At 37.3% G+C, this 26333-nt stretch overlaps 1 protein-coding gene across 1 annotated transcript in view; it reads right to left on the reverse strand.

Annotated features, from left to right (window-relative positions):
- Positions 1–3624: 3624 nt before the first annotated feature.
- The window catches only part of LOC132564756 (protein artichoke-like), a 28998-nt gene continuing 6289 nt past the window's right edge, over positions 3625–26333 (reverse strand). Inside the window, exons 9-32 of the mRNA XM_060229385.1 lie at positions 25934–26005; positions 24785–24856; positions 24331–24483; positions 22362–22439; positions 21765–21899; positions 20820–20969; positions 19844–19990; positions 19192–19257; positions 18514–18657; positions 18123–18266; positions 16804–16947; positions 15413–15553; positions 15065–15205; positions 14536–14682; positions 13702–13770; positions 13005–13148; positions 12243–12461; positions 11257–11444; positions 10726–10843; positions 9668–9879; positions 8695–8761; positions 7754–7963; positions 4566–4652; positions 3625–3814 (exon numbers count right to left, since the gene is read on the reverse strand). Coding sequence (XP_060085368.1) covers positions 3625–3814; positions 4566–4652; positions 7754–7963; positions 8695–8761; positions 9668–9879; positions 10726–10843; positions 11257–11444; positions 12243–12461; positions 13005–13148; positions 13702–13770; positions 14536–14682; positions 15065–15205; positions 15413–15553; positions 16804–16947; positions 18123–18266; positions 18514–18657; positions 19192–19257; positions 19844–19990; positions 20820–20969; positions 21765–21899; positions 22362–22439; positions 24331–24483; positions 24785–24856; positions 25934–26005 — 3238 coding nt within the window. The remainder of the gene's footprint in view (positions 3815–4565; positions 4653–7753; positions 7964–8694; positions 8762–9667; positions 9880–10725; positions 10844–11256; positions 11445–12242; positions 12462–13004; positions 13149–13701; positions 13771–14535; positions 14683–15064; positions 15206–15412; positions 15554–16803; positions 16948–18122; positions 18267–18513; positions 18658–19191; positions 19258–19843; positions 19991–20819; positions 20970–21764; positions 21900–22361; positions 22440–24330; positions 24484–24784; positions 24857–25933; positions 26006–26333) is intronic.

A 26333-nucleotide genomic window follows, 5' to 3' on the forward strand; every position in this document is an offset into this window, starting at 1 on the left:
AGAAACCAGAGGGCCAACACCCATGGGTATGGGGAGAGGAACAGGAGGAGGCATTTCAAGCTCTTAGGACTTGTCTTGCTGGACCACCTATCGTCAGTTATCCGGATTTCACCAAGCCATTTACCCTTCACACGGATGCTTCGGGACTTGGACTAGGAGCTGTATTATACCAGGAACAGAATGGAGTCAAGCGAGTTATAGCCTATGCTAGTCGAGGATTGACGAAAGCAGAGCATCGGTACCCCACACACAAGCTGGAGTTTCTTGCTCTCAAGTGGGCTGTCACGGACAAGTTTTCGGATTACCTCGTCGCTTGCCCATTCACAGTCTATACAGATAACAATCCGTTAACATATATTCTTACCTCCGCCAAGCTGGATGCAACATCACAGCGATGGGTTGCAGCCTTGGCCGCTTATGACTTCAGCATCCTGTACAGGCCAGGTGTGAGTAATGCTGATGCTGACGGGATGTCGCGTCATCCAACATTGCCCAATGAGGAGCCAGTAGTCATCTCCAAGGATATTATACAGGCTTTAAGCAACGGCATCAACGCTACTCCTTACATCGAGACTGTTGCTGTATCAGCACAAGCACTTGGAAAAATACAAGAGACTGCAGTGTTACAGCCAGTTCAGGGATTGAGGGAAGAGCAATTACAGGACCCTTTCACAGGCTTTTGGATTCAGTGTGTGGAGTCAGGACTTAAGCCTGCCAGACATGATCTGCCATCTGCAACTGGACACCAAGCGATGTTGAAGAACTTTGAGAAGTTTAAACTCATTGATGGTGTACTTTGCCGGGATATTATAGATGATGGCACTGCAAGGAGCCAGATAGTCCTTCCAAGAACTGTCATCCCCAAAATCCTCACCATGCTACATGATGACTTCGGACACCAGGGTCGGGACAGAACACTATCACTTGTGAGGGACAGGTATTTCTGGATAGGAATGACAAAGGATGTGGAGGGATGGATCAAGGACTGTTACAGGTGTCTTCTAAGGAAAACACCGGCGAGAGTCTGCACGCCGCTAGTATCCATCAAAACTTGCCAACCTATGGAACTAGTGTGTATGGATTTTCTTTCCTTGGAAACATCGAAGGGTGGCATCGAGAACATTCTTGTCATGACAGATACGCCATCGCAGTGCCTACTCGTAACATGACAGCGCGTACTACGGCGGAAGTATTTTTCAGTCACTTTGTGGTCCATTATGGTCTTCCCCGTAGGATACATTCAGATCAAGGACCCAACTTCGAAAGCAACATCTTGAAGGAACTCTGCAAGATCACTGGAGTTGAAAAGTCCCATACTACCCCTTACCATCCTATGGGAAATGGGCTCTGTGAACGGTTTAACCGTACTTTACTTGGAATGTTGGGGACACTGTCAGCTGAGCAGAAGATTAACTGGAAAGCTCATGTTTCAAGTATGGTACATGCGTACAACTGTACCCGCCAGGAATCAACAGGACAGAGCCCTTACTTCCTTATGTTTGGACGGAACCCCAGATTACCTGTCGATCTTGCGTTTGGTGTTGGGAGTGAGCAAGAAGGTGGTACCGTTTCTCAGTATGCCGAAGACCTGCGTCAGCGACTACGGCATGCCTATGAGTTGGCAGTAGCTCATTCCGACCAGGCCAAAGCCAGTCAGAAGAACAACTACGACAAGCGGGTCCGCGAAGCTGTACTGAATGTGGGAGATAGGGTGCTTGTCAAAATAGTCGCCTTTGAAGGAAGACATAAGCTGGCCAACCGATGGGAAGAAGATCCTTACATCGTGATAGAGCAGCCTCATCCTGGAATACCTTCCTATGTGGTACGGAGGGAAAACGGGGAGGGAAGAACAAGAACTCTCCATAGGAACCTTCTCTTACCCATAGGTTACCTGCACATGGACACAGCTCCACCCAAGCCACCAGAGAGGCCGGTTCCCACTCCTCGAGTGAGGAAACCCAGAGCGCCTGTTAGGGGAGAACCTTCTAGTGACGAAGGTTCCACTTCATCTTCGGAGGAGGAGGAAGTGGTAGTGGTTACGACTGATGTTCGACCCAACATCATTTCCGGACCAGCCACTACCACAGTGCCCGAGGATGTTGTGCATGAGCAGCAACCAGAAGAGATAGAAGAACCTGTTGAGCAACCCGAAGAATTGGAGCCACCAGCTGATCACCAGGCAAGTCCTGTGGCACCCAGACGGTCACTGAGGAGTCGGGCCAAACCCGCCTGGATGAGAGATGACCGATATGTGCTGAAACAGCAACTGGGTGAGCCTGAGTGGCGAAGTCGTGCCAGATTCCTTTCGGAACTAGTAGAAGTGGGATCTCTGGACAGACAGGATGACAGGGTTGTCTCTGCTCTTCTGAGTATTGTTGCTGGGAAGACTTGAGTTGTTCTGCCTTTTTGATTAATAGTTCCAGATTTTCTTGATTAATAGTTCCAGATTTTCTTGTTTTTAGATGATTTTATTATTATTTTCAGTTTTGCAGGAAAGTTTTTACATTTATGCTATGTAAGTAGCAGCATTCCTAGGAATGTCTTTAGTCGTGGACGACATTTTCCGAAGCAGGGGAGGATGTAACAGGGTTATTTGTTATTGTTTTTATTTAATATAATTACTTCATGTCGTAAGTACCAGCTTTCGCTTTGCCTATTTTATCGTTGACGTCGTTATATATATATATCCGCGTCCATCCGTGTCCGAAGGTGTGATTGCCTTTGGTGGCGTTAGTGTCATAGTGTTTTATTATGTCTTGTGTTCTGATTGGTCAGTTGGTGTGGTCATTGTGTTTGTTGTTCTTTGTGTGGTCAGTTGGCGGGAATTTGCCAGATGACAAGTTTGTTTTGGAACTAGCAGTTGTGCTATAGATCTGGCTCCGACAAAGACAGACGATTTAATAATGTGATCCTGATCCTCAGTTTATTGAGTGTGGTTCGACGATCATCGGCCCTGCACTACATGCAGGGTGTCGTCCTTATGATCGTAATAAATATACAGAACGAACTCCGGTGTTGTGACGTTTCTTGCAACCCCCGATTACATTGGCGCCCATGTAGGAACCCAGGAATAATACTTAGCCATGCCCCACCAGCATCACTGTAACCCCTGGAAACTCGAGGACGAGTTATTTCCTGGAGGGGGAGTATGTAACCCTGGTAAAATACTAGCCGCAATATACCACTCGGCTAGAGAGAACTTCTCTTTAGCTCGATTGGTTGAGCGTCAGACTAGTAAACCAGGGGTCCCGGGTTCGATTCCTAGCGGAGGCATTGTGATGAAAAATGACCTCTGTTACACACAGAAACTCATATAGTGGAACCTTGTTATCTCAATCTCGTTTAACTCAAAGACCCTGTATAATTTGAATATCCATTCCAGCAAAACTCTCCACTTGACATAAAATCTCACTTAAATCAAATACTCCTGTAAGTTTTCCTACAGTTCTGTCACCTTCTAAATACCAAAGTTCAATGGTGACTCCTTACTAACAAAGAAACCATTTCTACACTACTGACTTTAACATGCTTCAAAATGTATTTACAGTCACGGGTAAAACTGTTATAAGCAAAGCATGTTGTTCTTGAAATGGTCTAGAAAAAATACTTTATTATAATAATGAACTATGTCTTACCTGATGCCGACGCAGCTGATATGTCTATTTTCTTACAGGGTATGTTTGAGCCCTCCCCTCTCGCTGTGACCTCAAGAACAAGGTTACCATTCAGGTAGACCCACATGTCATCTCCACCCCCAACAGCAATGGTCTCATTTCCCTGGTACACAAATCCAGACCGAATAGCTGAAGTGAACCTGATGCAAAAAGACACAAAAGTTTTTAAACTATATGACAATATTTGGTAATTTAAAAAACAAATCGCCATGTGAAAATGCTTTAACATGACACATAGTTAATTTAAATAATTGCTAAAACAGGTCAAGAAAAAATCATTTAAACTGATACTTACAAATACAAATTATTTCAAAAGATTAAGAACTTATTACAGAATTCTAGCTGAGTCTTAACATAATGATTTGAAAGAACAGATAACAACAAGTTTAATCAGCATTTTACTCTATGAACACGATGCTATCAAACAATTTTGACAGGCTGTTACATTGTAACATGATTTCTTCTGATTTAGAAAGTATCAAACCATCTTATATCAAAATATAATACTTGAAGTGATACTTAAACATAATTGTCAGTGTTTCTTTACATTTTGAATACCATTATCTTTATATATAATGAAGCCAACACCTTTTATGGACATGCTGTTCCTGTGCTATATTCTCTAACATGACATCAGGATCAGCATTCTCACTATGTAATTAACTCAAAGTCATTCATCAGACAATAAATCTTATCTCAACATACCCTAAGTTATTGTCTTACCCTAAGTTATGGTCTTATTAACATACCCTAAGTGATGGTCTCATCATTAACATACCCTAAGTTATGGTCTTTTCATTAACATACCCTAAGTTATGGTCTTATTAACATACCCTAAGTGATGGTCTCATCATTAACATACCCTAAGTTATGGTCTCAACATTAACATACCCTAAGTTATGGTCTTCACCCAGACAATCCTTCTCGTTGTTACCATAGCCTGTTCCATCTACTGGGTAAAACTTGTCTGAAATATATCTACAACAGAATTCACAAAGAGGTATACACACAAAATTACTTACAAGATTAATTCTCCTCTGGGTGAGAAGGGTTATAGCTGTGATAGTGTATCATTTACCTGTGGATGGGAGGGGACTTGACAGTGATAGTTTATCATTTACCTGTGGGTGGGAGGGGACTTGACAGTGATAGTGTATCATTTACCTGTGGGTGGGAGGGGACTTGACAGTGATAGTGTATCATTTACCTGTGGGTGGGAGGAGACTTGACAGTGATTGTTTATCATTTATCTGTGCGTGGGAGGGGACTTGACAGTGATAGTGTATCATTTACCTGTGGGTGGGAGGGGACTTGACATTGATAGTTTATCATTTACCTGTGGGTGGGAGGAGACTTGAAAGTGATTGTTTATCATTTATCTGTGCGTGGGAGGAGACTTGACAGTGATAGTTTATCATTTACCTGTGGGTGGGAGGGGACTTGACAGTGATAGTGTATCATTTACCTGTGGGTGGGAGGGGACTTGACAGTGATAGTGTATCATTTACCAGACTTGACAGTGATAGTGTATCATTTACCTGTGGGTGGGAGGGGACTTGACAGTGATTTACCTGTGTGGGAGGAGACTTGACAGTGATAGTGTATCATTTACCTGTGGGGGGGAGGGGACTTGACAGTTATAGTGTATCTTTTACCTGTGGGTGGGAGGGGACTTGACAGTGATAGTTTATCATTTACCTGTGGGTGGGAGGCGACTTGACAGTGATAGTTTATCATTTACCTGTGGGTGGGAGGGGACTTGACAGTGATAGTGTATCATTTACCTGTGGGTGGGAGGAGGACTTGACATTTAGTGATAGTGTATCATTTACCTGTGGGTGGGAGAGGACTTGACAGTGATAGTGTATCATTTACCTGTGGGTGGGAGGGGACTTGACAGTGATAGTTTATCATTTACCTGTGACAGTGGGAGGGGACTTGACAGTGATAGTGTATCATTTACCTGTGGGTGGGAGGGGACTTGACAGTGATAGTGTATCATTTACCTGTGGGTGGGAGAGGACTTGACAGTGATAGTGTATCATTTACCTGTGGGTGGGAGGGGACTTGACAGTGATTGTATCAGTGATAGTGTATCATTTACCTGTGGGTGGGAGGAGACTTGACAGTGATAGTGTATCATTTACCTGTGGGTGGGAGGGGACTTGACAGTGATAGTGTATCATTTACCTGTGGGTGGGAGGGGACTTGACAGTGATAGTGTATCATTTACCTGTGGGTGGGAGGGGACTTGACAGTGATAGTGTATCATTTACCTGTGGGTGGGAGGAGACTTGACAGTGATAGTTTATCATTTACCTGTGGGTGGGAGGGGACTTGACAGTGATAGTGTATCATTTACCTGTGGGTGGGAGGAGACTTGACAGTGATAGTGTATCATTTACCTGTGGGTGGGAGGGGACTTGACAGTGATAGTTTATCATTTACCTGTGGGTTGGAGGGGACTTGACAGTGATAGTGTATCATTTACCTGTGGGTGGGAGGAGACTTGTCAGTGATAGTTTATCATTTACCTGTGGGTGGGAGGACTTGACAGTGATAGACTTGACAGTGATAGTGATTATCATTTACCTGTGGGTGGGAGGGGACTTGACAGTGATAGTGTATCATTTACCTGTGGGTGGGAGGGGACTTGACAGTGATAGTGTATCATTTACCTGTGGGTGGGAGGGGACTTGACAGTGATAGTGTATCATTTACCTGTGGGTGGGACTTGGGAGGGGACTTGACAGTGATAGTGTATCATTTACCTGTGGGTGGGAGGGGACTTGACAGTGATAGTTTATCATTTACCTGTGGGTGGGAGGAGACTTGACAGTGATAGTTTATCATTTACCTGTGGGTTGGAGGGGACTTGACAGTGATAGTTTATCATTTACCTGTGTGTGAGTGTGGACTTGACAGTGATAGTTTATCATTTACCTGTGTGTGAGAGTGGACTTGACAGTGATAGTGTATCATTTACCTGTGGGTGGAAGGAGACTTGACAGTGATTGTTTATCATTTAGTGTATCATTTACCTGTGGGTGGGAGGAGACTTGACAGTGATTGTTTATCATTTATCTGTGCGTGGGAGGGGACTTGACAGTGATAGTGTATCATTTACCTGTGGGTGGGAGGGGACTTGACAGTGATAGTGTATCATTTACCTGTGGGTGGGAGGGGACTTGACAGTGATAGTGTATCATTTACCTGTGGGTGGGAGGGGACTTGACAGTGATAGTGTATCATTTACCTGTGGGTGGGAGGAGACTTGACAGTGATAGTGTATCATTTACCTGTGGGTGGGAGGAGACTTGACGGTGATAGTGTATCATTTATATGTGGGTGGGAGGGGACTTGACAGTGATAGTGTATCATTTACCTGTGGGTGGGAGGGGACTTGACAGTGATAGTTTATCATTTACCTGTGGGTGGGAGGAGACTTGACAGTGATAGTTTATCATTTATCTGTGCGTGGGAGGACTTGACAGACTTGACAGTGATAGTGTATCATTTACCTGTGGGTGGGAGGGGACTTGACAGTGATAGTTTATCATTTACCTGTGGGTGGGAGGAGACTTGACAGTGATTGTTTATCATTTATCTGTGCGTGGGAGGGGACTTGACAGTGATAGTGTATCATTTACCTGTGGGTGGGAGGGGACTTGAAAGTGATAGTTTATCATTTATCTGTGCGTGGGAGGGGACTTGACAGTGATAGTGTATCATTTACCTGTGGGTGGGAGGAGACTTGACAGTGATTGTTTATCATTTACCTGTGGGTTGGAGGGGACTTGACAGTGATAGTGTATCATTTACCTGTGGGTGGGAGGAGACTTGACAGTGATTGTTTATCATTTATCTGTGGGTGGGCGGAGACCTGACAGTGATTGTTTTTCATTTATCTGTGCGTGGGAGGGGACTTGACAGTGATAGTGTATCATTTACCTGTGGGTGGGAGGAGACTTGACAGTGATTGTTTATCATTTATCTGTGGGTGGGCGGAGACTTGACAGTGATAGTGTATCATTTACCTGTGGGTGGGAGGGGGATGCTAGACATAATTTATCATTTACCTGTGGGTGGGAGGAGATGAGGCTATAATAGTCAGTGTGATGTTGTTGTCGAAGGCGTAGTTGGTTCCAGATTTACTAACAAACCATTCAGAGAAGGTGTCAGTGGTAGGTGTACTTGAACGCATCAACCAGGCACCGAATGGACTAGGTACAAAGGTTGGTCGAGATACGATAGTGCTTTCATAGCCAGTAAAATCAACATGGGATACACTGTAAATAAAACAAATTTCTCATTATGTATTGTTTTATTCATTTATAATTAATATACTAGTATCTTGTATTTTACTACTCTTCTCTCTAGCTAGTGTTTTATTTTTATTTTTTTAGGTTTTTTGACAACTTTTCTTTGCATTCAAATCAAGTATCAGAATGCAAAATAGTGCTGTATGATATTTCTGGATATTTCATACTTAGAAGTTAAATGAAAGATTAGTAAAAAACAGAACTGAACATGGATACTGTTCATACAAAACAGAAAGAGATTTCAATTTGTGATGTACATGTATTTGATATGTATTAGACTGAAATATAATTAAAACGCTTCCGTGAATATTCGTAAAACTTGGCAAAGATCTAAGGGTCTAATCCACAAGATAATATGATGAATGATGTTTTTATCAATGTGAGTAATGATATATTCCAAGTGTCCATAATGGAGCCCAGCAGGTCCTGGGTAGAATATGTACCTAGGAGGAACCTTTAAGGTACAAATAAAGTGGGACTTAAACTACCAGGTACTTAGATGAAATGTAATAAGTTATCAAGTTCTTAAGTTTGAAATACATATATATGTTAAAAAAATAATCGTAAAGCAACATAGATTGAAAATAAGATTGACATCCCTTTCTTACAGAGCTCCCAGGAGACAACATCATCCTAAATGATGATATTCATGACGTGACCCAAGAAGACAGGATATGCAGAATCATGCCATGACTTACCTGAAGTCATAGTACACTATAGGCAGGATCCAATCACTTACAGATGCTGATGAGTTTCCTGATGCAACTGTAACCAAATAGACAGTTAGTTTTAATATTATTAATATTATTACATTCTTAACGGCCCGTCAACACATAAAAGGTCATTAGGGCCATCAAACGGAGTTAGTTTTAATGGATTATTCACATAATTTTTAGTACTTCAAGAAACTGCTTGTTTTTTTATAGTATTGTATTTGCTGTCAAAGCCAAGTGAAGTGTTAAAGATTAAAATGTAGGTTGCTGTGACCTATATTTCATTTAAGACTCGCCATCTAATCAAGATGTAACCACATCTAAGGCTTATACAAAAAAAGCTTAAGGATTGATGTCATTGAAACTGTTTTAATATTTTGTCTTCGTCTAGCATGTGACTCAGTTTTCCCAATGAACACAGATGTTGTTGGAAAGAGAAGCTGGAGTAAGATTGAGCTTGACACTCAGATTTATTCATATCTACTGTCATGTTATTCCAGCCAAATGACTAACACAAGAGGAACGTTCTACAAGCAAGCTGACTAGGCGCTGCAGACCTTCTAATTTTGCTGTTTACATGTATGATAAAGCACTTAACAATTTTTATTTTTAAAAAGTCCATACATGTATGTCTTACTGTTTGCATCCTTAACCATATTTACATAATAATATACCATAGGGGCTACCACATGCAGTCAAAAACTGTTGTATTAGAAATTGTATTACATTAGAGTTATTGTTGCACAGAAATTGGCAGTGTTATTGGTGTTGGTTTGAATAAGCAATATCTAATTATCCTCCTGCAGTATACCCAAACAGCTGTAAATAAATATATGCTTCAACACCATTTCAAAGTTTGAAAATAATGTGAGAAAAGTTTAATATTTAAAAAGCTGTTGTTATTTGTGATACATGTTCCATCACAAAATCTACACAAATATCTGTTGCATATTCATACCTGAATTAATCTGTGTTGTAGCGACCCCTGGCTGACTCGGTGCACTGGTCGAAGCGTTACCCCCACTTCCAACAACAAGTGCCACCACACAGACATACTCAGTGTTGCCCTGGATACCATTTGCAGAAGTGAAGGTGTGTGTGAAGACAGCGGTAACCAGCTGGGTATGGGACGTCCCAGTACTCGAGGCGGTGCAGGTGACCTGGTACTGCCTGTAGACAGAAAACTTGGGCATTTCAATAAGTCTTACACAGTCAATAAAATTTATAGAAATTTTAATTCTCATCATCTCATAAGTGGTTAGCTGAATTACCAAAACATGATTAATGGATATTTTTTTGGTCACAGTGTTGTAAGGTATTTCCTTCTCTATTGCTTTTCAGTTCATCAATTTTAAAAATACTGATGCACTTATAGGTACAATATGAATATTGATTTGCTATGACCCTTTGACCATGAGGAATATTAGTCTTTGACCCAATCAGGTTTTTACATCCTCAGTAAATTATGTCCAATCAGAGGCCAGGATTGTGTTTCCGCGGTAACAGCTTGGGAAACATCTAATATTTCCAATTATTGGCCTTACTGAATTACATCTTTTTACTAAGTTTGAATACAATCAGTCAAATAACTGAGGAGTTATGGACATTTATTAGAAAACTAGTTTATAGTGACCAGTTACCATGGCAACCAAAATTTTCAAAAAAAGAAAAGGGCATGCATATCTACACATGATCCTTAATATTCCTGTAAAGTTTCTTCAAAATCGGTTCACAGGTTTAGAAGGAGTTAGCCGGACAAAATGTGTCTACAGACAGACGGACGGACAGACGGACAACCTGATTCCAGTATACCCCCCTAACTTCGTTGCGGGGGGTATAAAAATTATGGTACCACTGGAAGAATCTTGTCACAAGGAATACACATAATAAATAAGAAAGCCCTACCTCTAACAGTGCAATAGTTATGGGCAAGGTTAAAGTTGACAACAGACAAAAAAACAAACAGGCAAAAACAATATGCCTCCGATCTTTCAATCAGGTGGCATAAAAACCTACCATGCAGCTGCTTCAGTATTAGTCGCTGTCGAGGAAGAAGCCACAGTGTTGTTGGGACGTGTCCAGGTAACTGTAACATCACTAGAGGTCACAGCTGAAGCGGCCACATTAAGCGGAGCTTGAAAAGATTAAATATTGGTCTGATTTTTCAGTAAACATACCTTTAGATTTTACCTATACATCAATTTGGAGACTAAAACATAGGGTACTAAACCAGAAGTCAATGTTGCCAAAAGTAAATAAAATGATTTTACATTTTTTCTGATGGACTGTATGATTTCTGATAAAAATGAAGTGTGTCTTTATACTAATTTCATATAAATGATTGCCAAACATTTAGAAATATTTTCCTTCAGGTAGGTTATGTCAACAGAACAGAAGTTCTTATAAAACAACCAGTATAACATCAGACAAATGACCATTGTGTAGGGTATTAGCACTGACATACATAGTGTACGAGATGGTAAGGAATTGACCAACTTGTTCGACTCTACTATAATCCTACTGGTTGTGCATTTTATATATACATACAACACAAGAAATTGTTGACATCTGCATTCAAGAAGTAGGTTGCATTAGTTTTCGTAGTGTAGTCAAATTGGATGCCAGCCACCTGTGAAGGGGAGCCACAGGTTCCTCCAGCGATGGTTTCCTGTACTTTCTCCAGGGTCTGGTAGATATAACAGTCACATCCGATAGCATTGTTACCTGTAAGTGTCCTGGAGGAAAGTTTAACAAATTATATACAATACATACCATCACAGAAACTTTCATCAAAAACCTGGAATTAAGTCCAGCTCATCAAACTTTACAAACAATATGTACTCTGTGACCCTCAATGTGAGTCAGGACAGCTTCTGCTGGATACCAAATGATCATTTGCTGTGTGTATGAGAATATATTTGAGATCACTGATGTCTGATAATAAACAAATTAACTCAGTCGATCAGGCATTCATACAGAATTTTGTTTTTTTGTTTATTTTTTAAGCTGATTAGCTTATCTGTTCATTAACAAATGCACTGAATATTTTCTTTTTTAAAATTCTCTTAATTTGAAATGAATATTGTTGGATAATTCATAAGAACTCACAATAAATTCATATTTGACAATAATACCTAACACCTGAAGTTTAACAAATCTTTTTCAAGAGGTATAACAGAAAAACACTGCAATGCCATAACCAAAATAGGAGATGACTTTTTGTTTTAAGAATGATGATTGGGCTGTGGTAGCTAATGCTATCAGAGCTTTGGCCAATGAAACACCTCAGGTGGAAATCTGAGGTGCTTGGTTCAACCCCTATTCATGGCATTTCATGTTTCTCAGGAAGCTAAGAAACAGTCTAGTCTGAGCTGATGTGGTTGTGTCTATGAGTAAGACATTTTACCCTGGTTGCTATGGACAGCATGAGATGGGCCTCCCATATGATGTTCAGAGAGGTAGTCACCATCTACTACCCATGTACAAATATACAGGCATGTGTAAAGCAAACATCTTAACTAAATAACACTTACAGTGTTTTAAACTTTGTACTGCCTTCAAATTCATCAAAGGTGGCTACTTCAAAAGACTGAAGTTGGTTGTTGGAGAGGTCAATAGAGGTCAGCTCAGTCATATTGGGCAGACTAGGAAAGAAGTACATCTGGTTATCCGACATGTCCAATGTCTTCAGTGATCCGAGGGAAGCGAAGGAATTGGGTTGGACATACCCAATGGTGTTGTTCTTTAAGTTGCTGAAACAGTTGATAAAGATGACAATACTGATCCTGTCAGTAGATATACATGTATATGTAAGAAATAAAGTTGGTCCCTTTACTCTGATCGCCCGGCATGCGAGAAGGTACAAGGGACTTTATGAACTTTTTTTTAAAAAGTACGTCATTGGCTCAATCTTAGTGTCTAAATGTACAAGTAAATTGTAAATATTTTCGTTTAACACACAAGAAATAACTTAAAATAAACTCAAGTCAATTTCTTTAAAATTTGAAGCTTTCCATTCTTTTCAAAAAGGAATTTACAAATCATTACATTTGAACATCAACATCTTATCCTAAACAAATTTTACAAATTCAAAATTAAACATTCAATTCAAATGAACTTTAAATGCATTTATCTTATTTGAAGCCCTCTTATGGATTCATATGAAGTGAGAGCTTCTTACTGTCAGAAAATACTTGATATTTTTTCCTTCCTCTTGGCAGCAATTCACTACAAGTGAATGATGATTCATACTGAGACAAACACATTATTGACTGATGACTCTGACGAAGACTTACAGAGTCTCAAGATTGACGAGAGGATCAAACACGCCTGCGATGATGTTGGTAATGAGATTGTTCCTCAAATCCAGAGATTTCATTGTGGCTTGATTAAGGAAGGCCACCAAAGACAAATCTGTGAGACGGTTGTCTGACATGTCCCTAATAAACACGTACAATGTTCATATATTCAGTTTAAAATAATACAGGACATTTTCATACAATTTTTACTTTAAATTTTTTTAACTTTTTCTTAAATATTATTATAAATCAAATGCAGTCTATAACTTTGTATAATAATCAACACAAATGTTTGGAAATGTTAATGATGAGAATATTTGAATGTCAAATACAACACTACATTATGTACAAACAAACCGTTTTTTTCTGTCTGATTCAATAAGAGATTTCTATAAATCAACAAGAACTCAAAATGAACTTAAAACAGCTAATACTTTAAAAGTATGTTTACCAACATTACAAAAATACGAAAGAGCAGATGAAAGAATAAAAGAATTAAGCAAATTTTAATATAAAGAGGTCACACAGAGGTCAGAAAGCATCACATCAAATCTGATAAAGGAATCGCAAAGTGTAAAAATACCCCAGTCCTAGTGTTAAAATCCTGATTGGTCACTTCAGACAACTATATGTACATGTTAGTATCATTTCTATACCTTTAGAGGGGAAGGTGACGCAAACATCCACAACTTACACTGTCTCCAAATTTCTATTAGCCAGGGCGTTTGCTGGATATTCTGTAATCTGATTTTCATCCAACAGACTGAGGAAGAATGCGAAGATGGATTATAACAAAATCAATGATAATTTAGATAAAACTACATATTTCTGTCCTACATTTCTGCCTGCACAACACTGTATGGGTCCATAACACTACTGCAAAAAAGCCCAGCTGGATGCCTGTATGATAAATTTAACACTTAAAGCAAAATAAAAAAAAAACAAAAATGAAGCCATTTAAAGCATTTGAACAGCAAATAAAGCACATTTAAGTATGGCTGCTTTGAAAAGAAAGTCAGTTATTGAGTATCTTTATAGGAAACGTGTTGCTGAAATAGGATAGAGAACATAGATAAACAATATGACTTGATAAGCTAAAAATGCTTAATAAATTGATTCGCATTCCAATACTATTAGGCAACAAAGATTGAACATCATTTTTTCAAAGCATAGATAATCTTGTTTTAGACTGGTTTATTAAGAATACTGTTAAAAATATACTTAAACATTACAAATTTGCTTACAATTAACAGTTTATCACAGAAATCAGTGGCTAATATTACTGTGAATCAGTATGGTACAATATGTTTTTGATGATAGACTCAAAGATACAAAAGTATTTTAATCCTTTAGGTACTGAGAGCAAATCATTTTTACTTCATGCTTAATTTCATATTGCTCCGCAACTGCCGTTAAAATACAAATTAAAATATCACAGGGACAAGTAATACATAATTTTTAGTCTATATAATATTCCAGTTTTAACGTTTCTAAGTGTGAAAACGATATTCAGTTTCCCTATACTTACACTGCTTTAACATATGACAACCCATCAAATGCTGTTTTAGGTAGAGAAGTCAAGGAATTCTTGCTGAGATCTAAATTTCTTGAGATGGTAGAGCTGTTAGCAAAAATATTTCCTCGAAGAGTTGCTATCTGGTTGCTATAGAGTTCTCTGCGAAAAAAAATATACAACAGATATATACAACAGGTAAGGTGGATAATGGTGAATTTGTGTTGGAAACCACCTTATTTCAAATATGATAATCTTCTGCATTAATATTAGCTCAAAGATGTAAACTTTCCCAGGGCAATTATAAATACTAAAACAGAACAATTGTAGCAATAATTTTGAAAACACAGACCAATTAAGGTAAAGCATGTATTTCTTGTTATAAATATAACTCCATAGTGCTTATAAACATCAACAAATAGTGGGAGATAAAAAATATCAGAACTAAGTAACTCCTCAAGTGTACATATCTTGGAAACATAATTGTGTTTGTTTAGGTCAAAAATATTACTTTAACTGGCTAAGTTTACTCAAGTGTACTTACAAATCATATCCCACACTGACACCATCAAAAGCTGCAATGTCAATATAGGCGATGGCATTCTCCTGGAGGTAGATGTATGAAGCACTCACAAACTGGAAGGCCCCTGTCGGGATGTGTGTGATCTGCATTCCATTCATGTACCTAATAAATGAAAAATGATATAATTATTCAAAGTTTATTAATATATAAAACATTACCACTCAATAATATATTTATTCTCCATGATGCTATTTTACTTAAAATAAGGAAGTGTGCTTATTACAGGACACTAAGGGAGAAAGGAAATATTCTCCAGCGGTTATCACTTTAACTAGTATGTGATTACTGACTTAATCATGACCTACTTACAGTCTTGTACAACTGACACTAAGAAATGCCTTTTCCTGGATGGTTTTCAAAGGATTGCCTGTTAAGGACAGAGTTCCAGACACAGACACATATTGAAAGGCTCCTGTTTCGATGACCGATATCTCAGAGCTACTCAGGTCCCTGCAGAAAATAGATACACATTGATGTTATATCAACAGTAAGACATATTTCAGAGGTAATATTTACATGAATAACTTCATTGAGCTAAATTCAGACATGCACCTATTTCTGTACATTGAATACTCTATAACAGATATATGAAAGACAGAGAACGTAGTCATTGTAGTAAATATGCCACATTATCATTGTGGTAAATATGTGATGTTATCATTGTGGTAAATATGTGTTGTTATCATTGTGGTAAATATGTGTTGTTATCATTGTGGTAAATATGTGATGTTATCATTGTGGTAAATATGTGATGTTATCATTGTGGTAAATATGTGATGTTATCATTGTGGTAAATATGTGATGTTATCATTGTGGTAAATATGTGATGTTATCATTGTGGTAAATATGTGTTGTTATGATTGTGGTAAATATGTGTTGTTATGATTGTGGTAAATATGTGATGTTATCATTGTGGTAAATATGTGTTGTTATCATTGTGGTAAATATGTGATGTTATCATTGTGGTAAATATGTGTTGTTATCATTGTGGTAAATATGTGTTGTTATCATTGTGGTAAATATGTGATGTTATCATTGTGGTAAATATGTGATGTTATCATTGTGGTAAATATGTGATGTTATCATTGTGGTAAATATGTGATGTTATCATTGTGGTAAATATGTGATGTTATCATTGTGGTAAATATGTGTTGTTATGATTGTGGTAAATATGTGTTGTTATGATTGTGGTAAATATGTGATGTTATCATTGTGGTAAATATGTGTTGTTATCATTGTGGTAAATATGTGATGTTATCATTGTGGTAAATATGTGATGTTATCATTGTGGTAAATATGTGATGTTATCATTGTGGTAAATACATGATGTTATGATTGTGGTAAATATGTGATGTTATCATTATGGTAAATATGCCACGTTATCATTATGGTAAATATGTGACACAAAGTTATCGTTGTGATAATATGCAAAATTCATAGATCTTTAAAACTGCCATACAGACATTCAGAGTAGTAAGTATTACAAGAGTGTTCAATAACAGTTCTGAAAAGTTTTTCCAGTTATACAAAGTTAAGTGTCTAAACTGTAGCTACCCTATTCTTTAACTAGGATATGATCTGATGCATTTTAAAAGAAATGAAGTCAAAATCAATTAAAATTCTACAAATTTTTAGACTGTAACTGACTGCCGAACCTTTTCAGAATTAACACATTTCTCTCCCCAATCCTTAATACTCACAGACTGTTACCAACTGTAGTACCGTTGAACACTCCAGCTGGCACTTCAGTGAACCGATTGCTTCCTAGACCTAAACTGTACACATTCAAGTTGGCAAAATCTCCACCCTTTGGAAATTTGGTTAGTTTGTTGCTTTGAAGCAAACTGGAATAAAACAAAACATATAGATCAAAATTTAAAGAAAGACAAGAGGCACAAAGGGTCTGAATCACTCTTCTATTTTGCAGATTACAAAGACATTGTTGGTTTGTTCAGTCAACTTCTTACAACTTAACAGTTCATTACCCATGCCACTTACTACATAAATACCAAGGCCTAGGGCCAACTGGTTACTGAGAAGAAGATTTTTTTTTAAATCGTCATTTATTCTATCGCCATGACCTTGACAGTGGGTTAAGATTATTAATCCCAGTATGCTACAGGGCTAATATAAGTACCCTGGGCTATTTGGTTTTTGAAGAGGTGCCACTTGAAGATTGACCCTATGACCTTGAAATTGAGTCAATCATATTTCTTCCTCTCGGCATTCTAAAAGCCATTATCAATATCTTAAATATATTCTATAATGAGAATTAGTTGTTGAATATTTCTAAACATTTGACCAATGTGACCTTGAAAAATGTTAAGTCTATTCATTCAAGCATGTTAAAAACCCAATATTAGCGCTCTTTGTCTTCTGGTTATAAGGAAGTAGTTGTTTAAATACATGAACACATTTGACCTCTGTGACCTTTAAAGTAGTTCATGGTCATTTATCTTCATAAACTTATCGCCAGTCATCTTGGCATGAACCAGGCGGGGTATCAGTACACTGAGTCTCTTAGTTATGAGTATCAAGTTGTTTAAAAATGTTAATATATTTGAAATTTGTGACCTTAAAAGTGGGTCATGGTCATTGCACTGGACAACCTTGGTGGCCTTTCTTCAAAGCATGCTGCAAGCCCACTATCACTACCTTGAGTCCTTTGGTTATTGAAACAAAGACATTTTCAAGGATGACTTGCTTTGCCACAGCAGAAGCTCATTTGCTCTTTTGGCAAGTAACCTTAAAACAGTCTTCAGCAGTTGAATGAAATGGAGATAGATATTGGCAGAAATCCTTTTCTCAAAAATAGAAAATGTAAGCAAGATTCAGGAAACATCTTGTACAAAATCTTTTTATTTCATGAAATTTGTTTATGTCTTTTAAATATATAATGGCTTCTTCCAAGTAATATAATCTGAAGCTCACATTATCATGAAATGAAGTTTATTTCAAAAGCTTCATCATATCTATACATCAATTTAAAAACATCACCCTGAAACAAAATTCAACTCACAGATATGTTGTACTAGTGATGTGGGCAAATGTTCCATCCTCTATATAAGCGATATCATTGTTGGAAGCAGTAAATCGGTAACTAAGTGGACAGTCAGAAAACATAACCTTTGTCAGCCAGCCTATGTTATTGGAAGCCATCTGTCTGTGAACATAGAAGTGAAACAATTTCGTTCATTGTTGTAAAGGTAGGAGACGGAAATTATTGTATCATTTTAGAATCATTCATATCTTTCAGCATCAGATTAAAACAATTCCTAAGAAATGTGAAATTAAGAAAGTTTTCATGCTATCAAGCTATGTAGGATGACTAAGAAATGTTGAAACTTTTACATCTTTATAATGGCAGTATATCCAGCTCATAACTACCCTCGTTGTATAGAAATACTTACAGATCGGTAAGGGCAGTGCAGTTTGTGAAGGCTGTGTCTGGGATGACACTGATCTGGTTGCTGGACAGGGACAGGGTGGCCAGTGCTGTGAGGTTTGTGAAGGGATTTTCATGTGTAAATCGAAAACAGTTGCCTGTCAATGAGCTAAAAAAAATTTGAAGAATAAATTTAAGATTTTTGCTCAAACTTTAATATATATGTAACTAATACACATGAATGAAAGTGAAAAACATAACGACGCAGACATGCCAACTGAATATTTGGTGACTAGAAGTGATAATACTTTGGTTTGATAAATCCACAATGTAATCAGGCGAGTAAACCTGGCACATCTCTGTAAATAAATGATATACAATTTGACTATCAACCCATATCTATTTCAAATTTACAGAGTTTTTCTAACGAGACCTGCCCATCTGACAAAACAGTTCAATCAAATTGAATTACCAAAATTATTTGATGATAGATAGATAGATTAGAAGTTTCGTCTTTCTATGATAGAGAAAAGACAATCTGTTGAAAACATACATGCAATTATCATTCAAAAATTTCTTGATTTTAACAGAAACTTGTAAAAATATTATCTTCTTTGCATTTGGAATCTGTTGAACTGATAAAACTCAGAAGCTTTTTGCATGTTGATAAAGACACTTTTGAAGATTTTGTGTAGATACTTACATGGATGTGATGGTGGACGGAAAAGCCTCATTCTCAACCACCACTATACTATTACTTGCGAGAGATCTACAACATACCATCATATGTTAAGTCAAGAGAACATCTATTGAAATTTGTATCCCAATGCAACCTTTACTATAGAAAAGTTAAAATAGTCCATAGAGGTTAAACTGGGATTGAAAAGTAACATAGATATATGACTCTTCATGTATATTTTCTTTCCCTTCAGTAAGTGACTTTCCATTACTTCAAGGATGAATTCTTTAGGAGAAAGCCATCTAACTTCACAGAAAATCTCAAATTCTATTGTGAACTGTATTTTTTTGCAGAAATATCTTGAAAACACATTGAAATATCCTTCATGTCTTTAGTCTAGTTATGAACTTACCTCTACAATCTAGAATCCTACTTTATTGGTATCTGGACTTTAAAGTTTTGTTTTTAGAGAAAGTCTATAATTATGTTTATTGTAACAGACCTATTGATACATATTTAAAACACAGAAGGAAATATGAGCTGAACTATCAACAAAAGAAGCCAAACATTTGACTCAGAAAAGAGACTTAACAAATGTAAGATCAAGTCGGCATGATAAACCATTACTTGAACTAAGAAAAAATTCTGTGTCTTTTTTTAAAAAAAAAATTCTTACAAAGTGAGTAGAGTTGGGAGCTGTGTGAAGGTCCCTCTTTCAATGAAGGTGATGTAATTGCTGTCCAGTACGATGGTTTCTAAGGACGTCATGTTAGCTGACCGCACAGTCTGGGGAACGTACTGGAACTGGTTACTGCCCAAGTCCCTAGGAAAAATACAAATACAGAAACTGAATTTATAAGTAAACATGACTAGACTACATCCGTCCAAAAGAACCCCCCAACTGGTCATATCTACTACTGCATTTTGAAACTGGATTCTGAATTCCATGAGGAATTATCCCTGAAGACTATAAACACTTTTAAAAGATTTTCTGCTGAACATCAGATCTCATTTTCTTACTACTAGATTGAATATGTGTGTTCTAAAGACATTCCAAAATTAAAATCCAAACTTAAGTTTGCAGCTGCTTGATAATAATGCTCAGCAAAACACAGATAAAACCATTCCATCAGTTGTGAATGTTGACAATAATTAAATGTTGAAAAAAAACTTTATCTAATCCCGATTTCAACAGCCTGGTCTGTTGATGCACCAGAAAACCATTCCGATACTAGATTTCTTTTGAACATGTAAAGCATGACAAGGAGGTCTTAATGCTTTGATTAATAAAGTCAAACATTTTAAATGACCATACAAATCAGGTGCACAAATCAGTACAGCATTCATAAATCAGAACTCTAGTTCTTATCTCCAAAACTAAAAACAACTAACCACCAAGAGGCCCATAGGCCTTAATGGTCACCTGAGTTGAATTTGTTTTTTTTAGCTTAACAGATCTGCATTATCCAATATCTAGTGTACAGATTAAAGCCTGCATAGTATTGCAGATAACTGAAGAAATCCCCATCTGAAAATGGAGACAGACAAAAGGTAATCGCAGTCGGAGGCTTTGTCTCAGGTGACTTAAATATTGACATTAAAATAGAATTTTGTATCGTATGATAACAATTTTTATCAGCCATCATACTTACACATAATTTAGATAGGACAGACAGGTCAGCACATCGTCGGGAAACTTGTCGTTGGTGAGGAGATTAGAATCCAGATCAAGGTAGTAAAGAAGTGGCAGATCACAGAAGTCTGTCGATAAAATCTCTGGGATCTGGTTGGCATGAAGGTACCTGAATCATAATTAGCTACTATCTAACTTTCTGAGACCAATCAAAGCAAGTCATATTGTATCCAATTTTTTTTCCTTTTAATCTGCTGTCGAGGACTTGAAGAGATCCTTTTCTTATGCCAAGTAATCTCCCTTTAAGTTAATAAGTTAGAAGTTTCCTTCATTTTAACTTTGTATTGTCTATTGAAATGATAGACCTACTCCACAACACTTGTTTATTTGGAATTGTTTAGTTATTTTATCACTGACCCTGTGTTAAATCTACATGCAAGTCCTAAGTCCTGTACACAAAGAATATTGATGGGACTAAGAATTTCAGAAACTACTTAAATTTCACATTATGGGACCCACTGACTTCAGCAATGATGTTAAACAGGACTTGTGAAATTAGATTTTAGATTGATCCCTGTTGACCTTTACAAAATATTATATCAGGTTGAATGTAAATCAGTTAACTGTAAACTCTGGGGTTTACGGTTCAAGTCCCTACATGTCTTTGCCAGAATTTGAACCTGGACCTCAGGTTTATTAAAGTTATAAGTTATATTGTGGATAGTATTTTACAAGGGCTTCAATTATATTAGTTTTTATTACATGTCTGGCAATCATGTAGAGAAAATTGATGTGATAATGATATATCAGATTAGACCACCTAAGCCTCTTCAATCTCAGTGTCACATTTCCAGGGGACATAACTCCTGACATCACCCTATTGAATTTTGTTCTTCAGATGGACAAATTCTTAACCTCAAACAAAGATATAGTTGAAGCAATAATATCACTGAGACATATTTACATATAGCGAATGTTAGGAGAAGTCTTCCACAGCTGGAATGATCTCTGTCTTCTTTCATAGAGGCTCAGAGCAGAAGGAGAAAATCCGTCATCACTGTAGAGAGTCATATTGGTGATCAGGTTGTTGTCAGCAAAACTACAGGAAAAAAACAAACAAGTGATACATAGATACAGAAAATACATATAAAACTCAAACATGACAGTTTTAACACCTTAATGTCCAGTATACGTGCAAGGACAACACGGAATCCTGTAACCAAGGATCAGTCTACTTCAGAAATCAGCTGGAATTTCTCTTTGAAAGAAATAAAAAAGCAGTGTGGTCTTGTTCACTACTTTGTGAAAAAACTTCCAATATCCCATATTTGATGACAGAAAATTATCCAAAATATTCTTTATACTACAAACATACATATTTGTTGCATAGAACAGTTTATTGAAAAAGCATTGCAATGCTGTTCTTCTTCTTAAATGTTTTAAAAACTTTTTGAATTTAAATTTTTCCCTCCGTCACAAGGTAATTACTGAAAACTATGCAGAAGGAAATTTATGCTAACATTTGATTCTTCCCTTTTCACTATTACTGTTAAATACTTACACTTTAGTTAGTCTGTCATACTGTTGTTCAGACATCACCACATGGGGATAGCTGGTCAGGGCATTGTCACTCACCCACCTGGAAAGCCAGAGAAGTAATAGAGTTAAGTCCCCTACTCTATGTGTTACAAGATCATACAAAAAACAACAAGAAAATACCAACATGTCAAAATGATCAATATCAAAAAACAAAAATCAATAAAAACTAGGGCAAATTATGAACAAAAGAAAAGTTTAAACACAAGACTGGAAAAGTGCAATAACGATAAGACCAGATAATCCTGAAGAGTAAGCATCTTCTATTTTTTCGACGACACTCACTGTGTTAAACCTTGGTCAATTCAAGTAAGTAATGTCACGTTCTTAAATGAGAACAAGGTATACAACAACAGAACAAACAGGCAAAGTAAATAGCATCAAACACATCCAGCTTCATATCGCTCAAAGAAATAGAATATTTCTCAAAAAGATAACTTTGATGACCCTTACAGAAACACAACTGAATAGCACTTTTTAATACAATACAATCAAACAATGAATTAAAGTGCATCATACTGCTCTTTTGTCCTTCTAGACCTCATCACTAATGCTAAAGGGCCTAAATACTGAATTCTAGGAGACGGAGGAAAATTGAAAGTGATTGTAAAACAAGAGGCCCATGGGCCTTAACGGTCATCTGACAAAAAGCAAGCCAAACCTAGAAAGTGGGTTGAGGTCATTCATTTGAACAAACTTGGTAGCCTCTCCTCCAAGCATCTTACGGGCCCAATATCAGCACTCATGGACTTTTGCTTGTTGAGAAGAAGTCGTTTGTATATTTTAACATATTTGACCCCTGTGACCTTGAAAGTGGGTTGAGGTCATTCATTTGAATAAACTTGGTAGCCTTTCCTCCCAGCATGCTACAGACCCAATATCGGCACTCATAGACTTTTGCTTATTGAGATGAAGTCCTTTGTATATTTTAACATATTTGACCCCTGTGACCTTGAAAGTGGGCCAAGGTCATTCATTTGAACAAACTTTGTAGGGCTCCAAGCATGCTATGGGCCAAGTATTAGCCCCCTAGGCCTTCTAGTATTTGAGAAGAAGTTATTTAAAGATTTTAACATATTTGACCCCTGTGACATTGAAAGTTGTTCAAGGTCATTCATTTGAACAAACTAGATAGCCCTTCATCCCAGCATGCCACAGGCACAATATCAGCAATCTGAGCCTTTTGGTTATTGAGGAGAAGTCGTTTAAAGATTTCAACATATTTGGCCCCTGTGACCTTAAAGGTCAAGGTCATTCACTTGAACAAACTTAGTAGCACTTTATCCCAGCATGTCACAGGCCCAATATCTACACTCTGAGCCTTTTGGTTAATGAGAAGAAGTTGTTTAAAGATTTTAACATATTGACCCCTGTGACCTTTAAAGTGGGTCAAGGTCATTCATTTGAACAAACTTGGTAGAGCTCCATGCCAGTATCCTCTGTGCCAAGTATTAGCCCCCTAGACCTTCTAGTATTTGAGAAGAAGTCGTTTGAATGAAAAGTTTACGGATGGCGCACGGCGGACGGCGCACGGCGCACGGCGGACGACGACGGACGAAGCATGATGACTATAGGTCATCGGACCCTTCGGGTCAGATGACCTAAAAAGTAAACAATTTTGATTGAGATGTGCCCAATACTTCAATAAATTTCTATATAAAAGACAAAATATTCATCACTAGAGAAATTGTGGCTGTGCATCTGTGAACCTGTTTTTCTAAATTGTTGAAGTAAATTTGGTATATATATACTGGGACTGTTGGACACTTATTGGTTTACAATAACATGACTAAAAATAGCCAACTTTTCCATGAGTGTGCAAATAATTAAATCCCTGCATTATTATGCAAATTTTAAAATTTTGCAAACTGTACTTTGTTGTTTTGTGAGATATATGTAGTTGTTTTATCTTGGGTGCTACAATCGATACTTACAGATTTGTAAGGTTGCCGTTTATGTTTTTAAAAGCATTGTAGTAGATGTTGGTAAGCCCATTTATTTGACTGTGAAGCTTCAAAGTAATCAAAGCCGGCATGTTTGTCACGCTATCCTCCTCCAAAATGGTCAAGTCATTTTTTACCAAATCTCTGAAATATATATTATGAATGTTATCATTACTATGAAATTTGAAACAAATAAAGCTTTGGTCATTAATGTTTTCAAACCAAAAGAGGTTATGAACAAATATAGGGGTTTGCTCTTCTGTCTGTACGAGCCTCTATAGAACTTCTACATTTACTTTATCACATGATCATACAGAAACTTAATTACAGGTATAGGCCAGTATAAAATTAGCTTTTAAACATTCAGTAGCTTGATTTTGACATCATAATATCTGGGAACTATTTGTTGAATGAATGAATGAATATTTGTGATACATATACTTACAAATGTAGCAGATTTGGCATGTCAGCAAACACTCCCTTAGTTAGTGTTGTTAATACGTTATTGTGGAGCTCTCTGTAAAATAGGCACATTTTCAGGTAAGTTCCTTCTAATCTTGTTGATACCTAAATACGTTTTCCTTTAAAGTCATGTCTAAACAGTAACAGAACTGGTGGCAACTAGAACACTGACAGGGTAGCAAGGCCCCACTATGTGTCTGGAAATACCCACCCCGCTGCCAAAGCAAAATTGAGTTATCGCGTGGAAACTGATTTTCCTATTCATGTTAACAGTAACCTTAACCTTTGACCTTCAAGCAATTGTAAGCAAACACTTTCAGTGAGGAAGTACTGTATGAAGTTTGGGTTAAAGGAAACTCTGGTTTTCACATGGATGACAATGACGATGGTTTCTCGTCTCCGTGACTCTGCCCGTCGCCGGGCATTGTCCAATTGACGTGTGTTGATTCTCTGGCGACATTTTCACATGGAAAATGATTTTCTATTTAAAGTAACGGTGACCTAATAGTGAGGAAGAATCATTAGCAGGATGATCATAATTGCTTAACATTAAACTGCATTTAATAAACAGTTGAACCTGGTTATCTTGAATTCATATAACTAACGCAAGACCCAATACAATTCAAATTTTGCACTCAACATTCAAACTCACTTAAACTGAATAGTCTGACAACTCAAACTTTTCCAAGATCCTGCCGAGATTATGAGTTTTGACTTTATTTTTTAGACTTAACAGAAAATATGGTACATCAAACAACATCCATGTCCTAATATTTTTTTACAATAATTGTCTGTTTATTCTGATCAGTGGTGCTACAAAATCTCCATAATTTGCTTTATTGTTGTCAGCTGTTCTGGTTTAACTGGAAGGGCATATTGCTCTGTATCACATAGAAGATAAGTCTGAAAAGATATTCCTTAATTCAGAGAAAATTGTCATCTGTTGTTTTTTATCAGATATTCTAAGAATTAAACAGAATTCCAAACACCACGAAATATTAGTTCAACTAAGGAAAATCCATCATGCATCAATCAATTTCTTAAAATGAAATTTTAAAAAAGGTTTAGCAATGTCATGAGTGTACAAAATGATAACAATATGACCCCTTGTCGTGGCGTTAGGGTAACTTACAGAACCTTCAGGTTGCCAATTTGTGCCAATGCTGTGGGCTGGATATATCTGATGGCATTGTTACTAAGGTTACTGTAAAATATAAGACGAAAATAAAAGTTAGACAAGAATGAGAAGTATTGTAGATGATCAACATACAGTATATTGGGATATGTTTGCACTGTTCAAATTTTCCAAAAACTCTCACTGCTTTTTTTCTTTTTGCAATTTCATTTGGAAGGCCTCGTTTGAAGACTTTGGGTACTTTAGAACGGACATTGGTGTAGATTTTAATTCAATTGGAGATCTAACTGACCAGTCAAACTAGATAGCATGCCATCCAGTAATTATTTATTATAGTAGTCTCAGATGTATGTAGGTACATCAGTTCTAGAGACGTATTACTCGTGCATTTACAATA

Source organism: Ylistrum balloti, unplaced genomic scaffold (genome assembly GCF_031769215.1).
Source record: "Ylistrum balloti isolate Yb309-2 unplaced genomic scaffold, AGI_CSIRO_Ybal_v1 Utg372726, whole genome shotgun sequence".
Classification (NCBI taxonomy): Eukaryota; Metazoa; Mollusca; class Bivalvia; order Pectinida; family Pectinidae; genus Ylistrum; species Ylistrum balloti.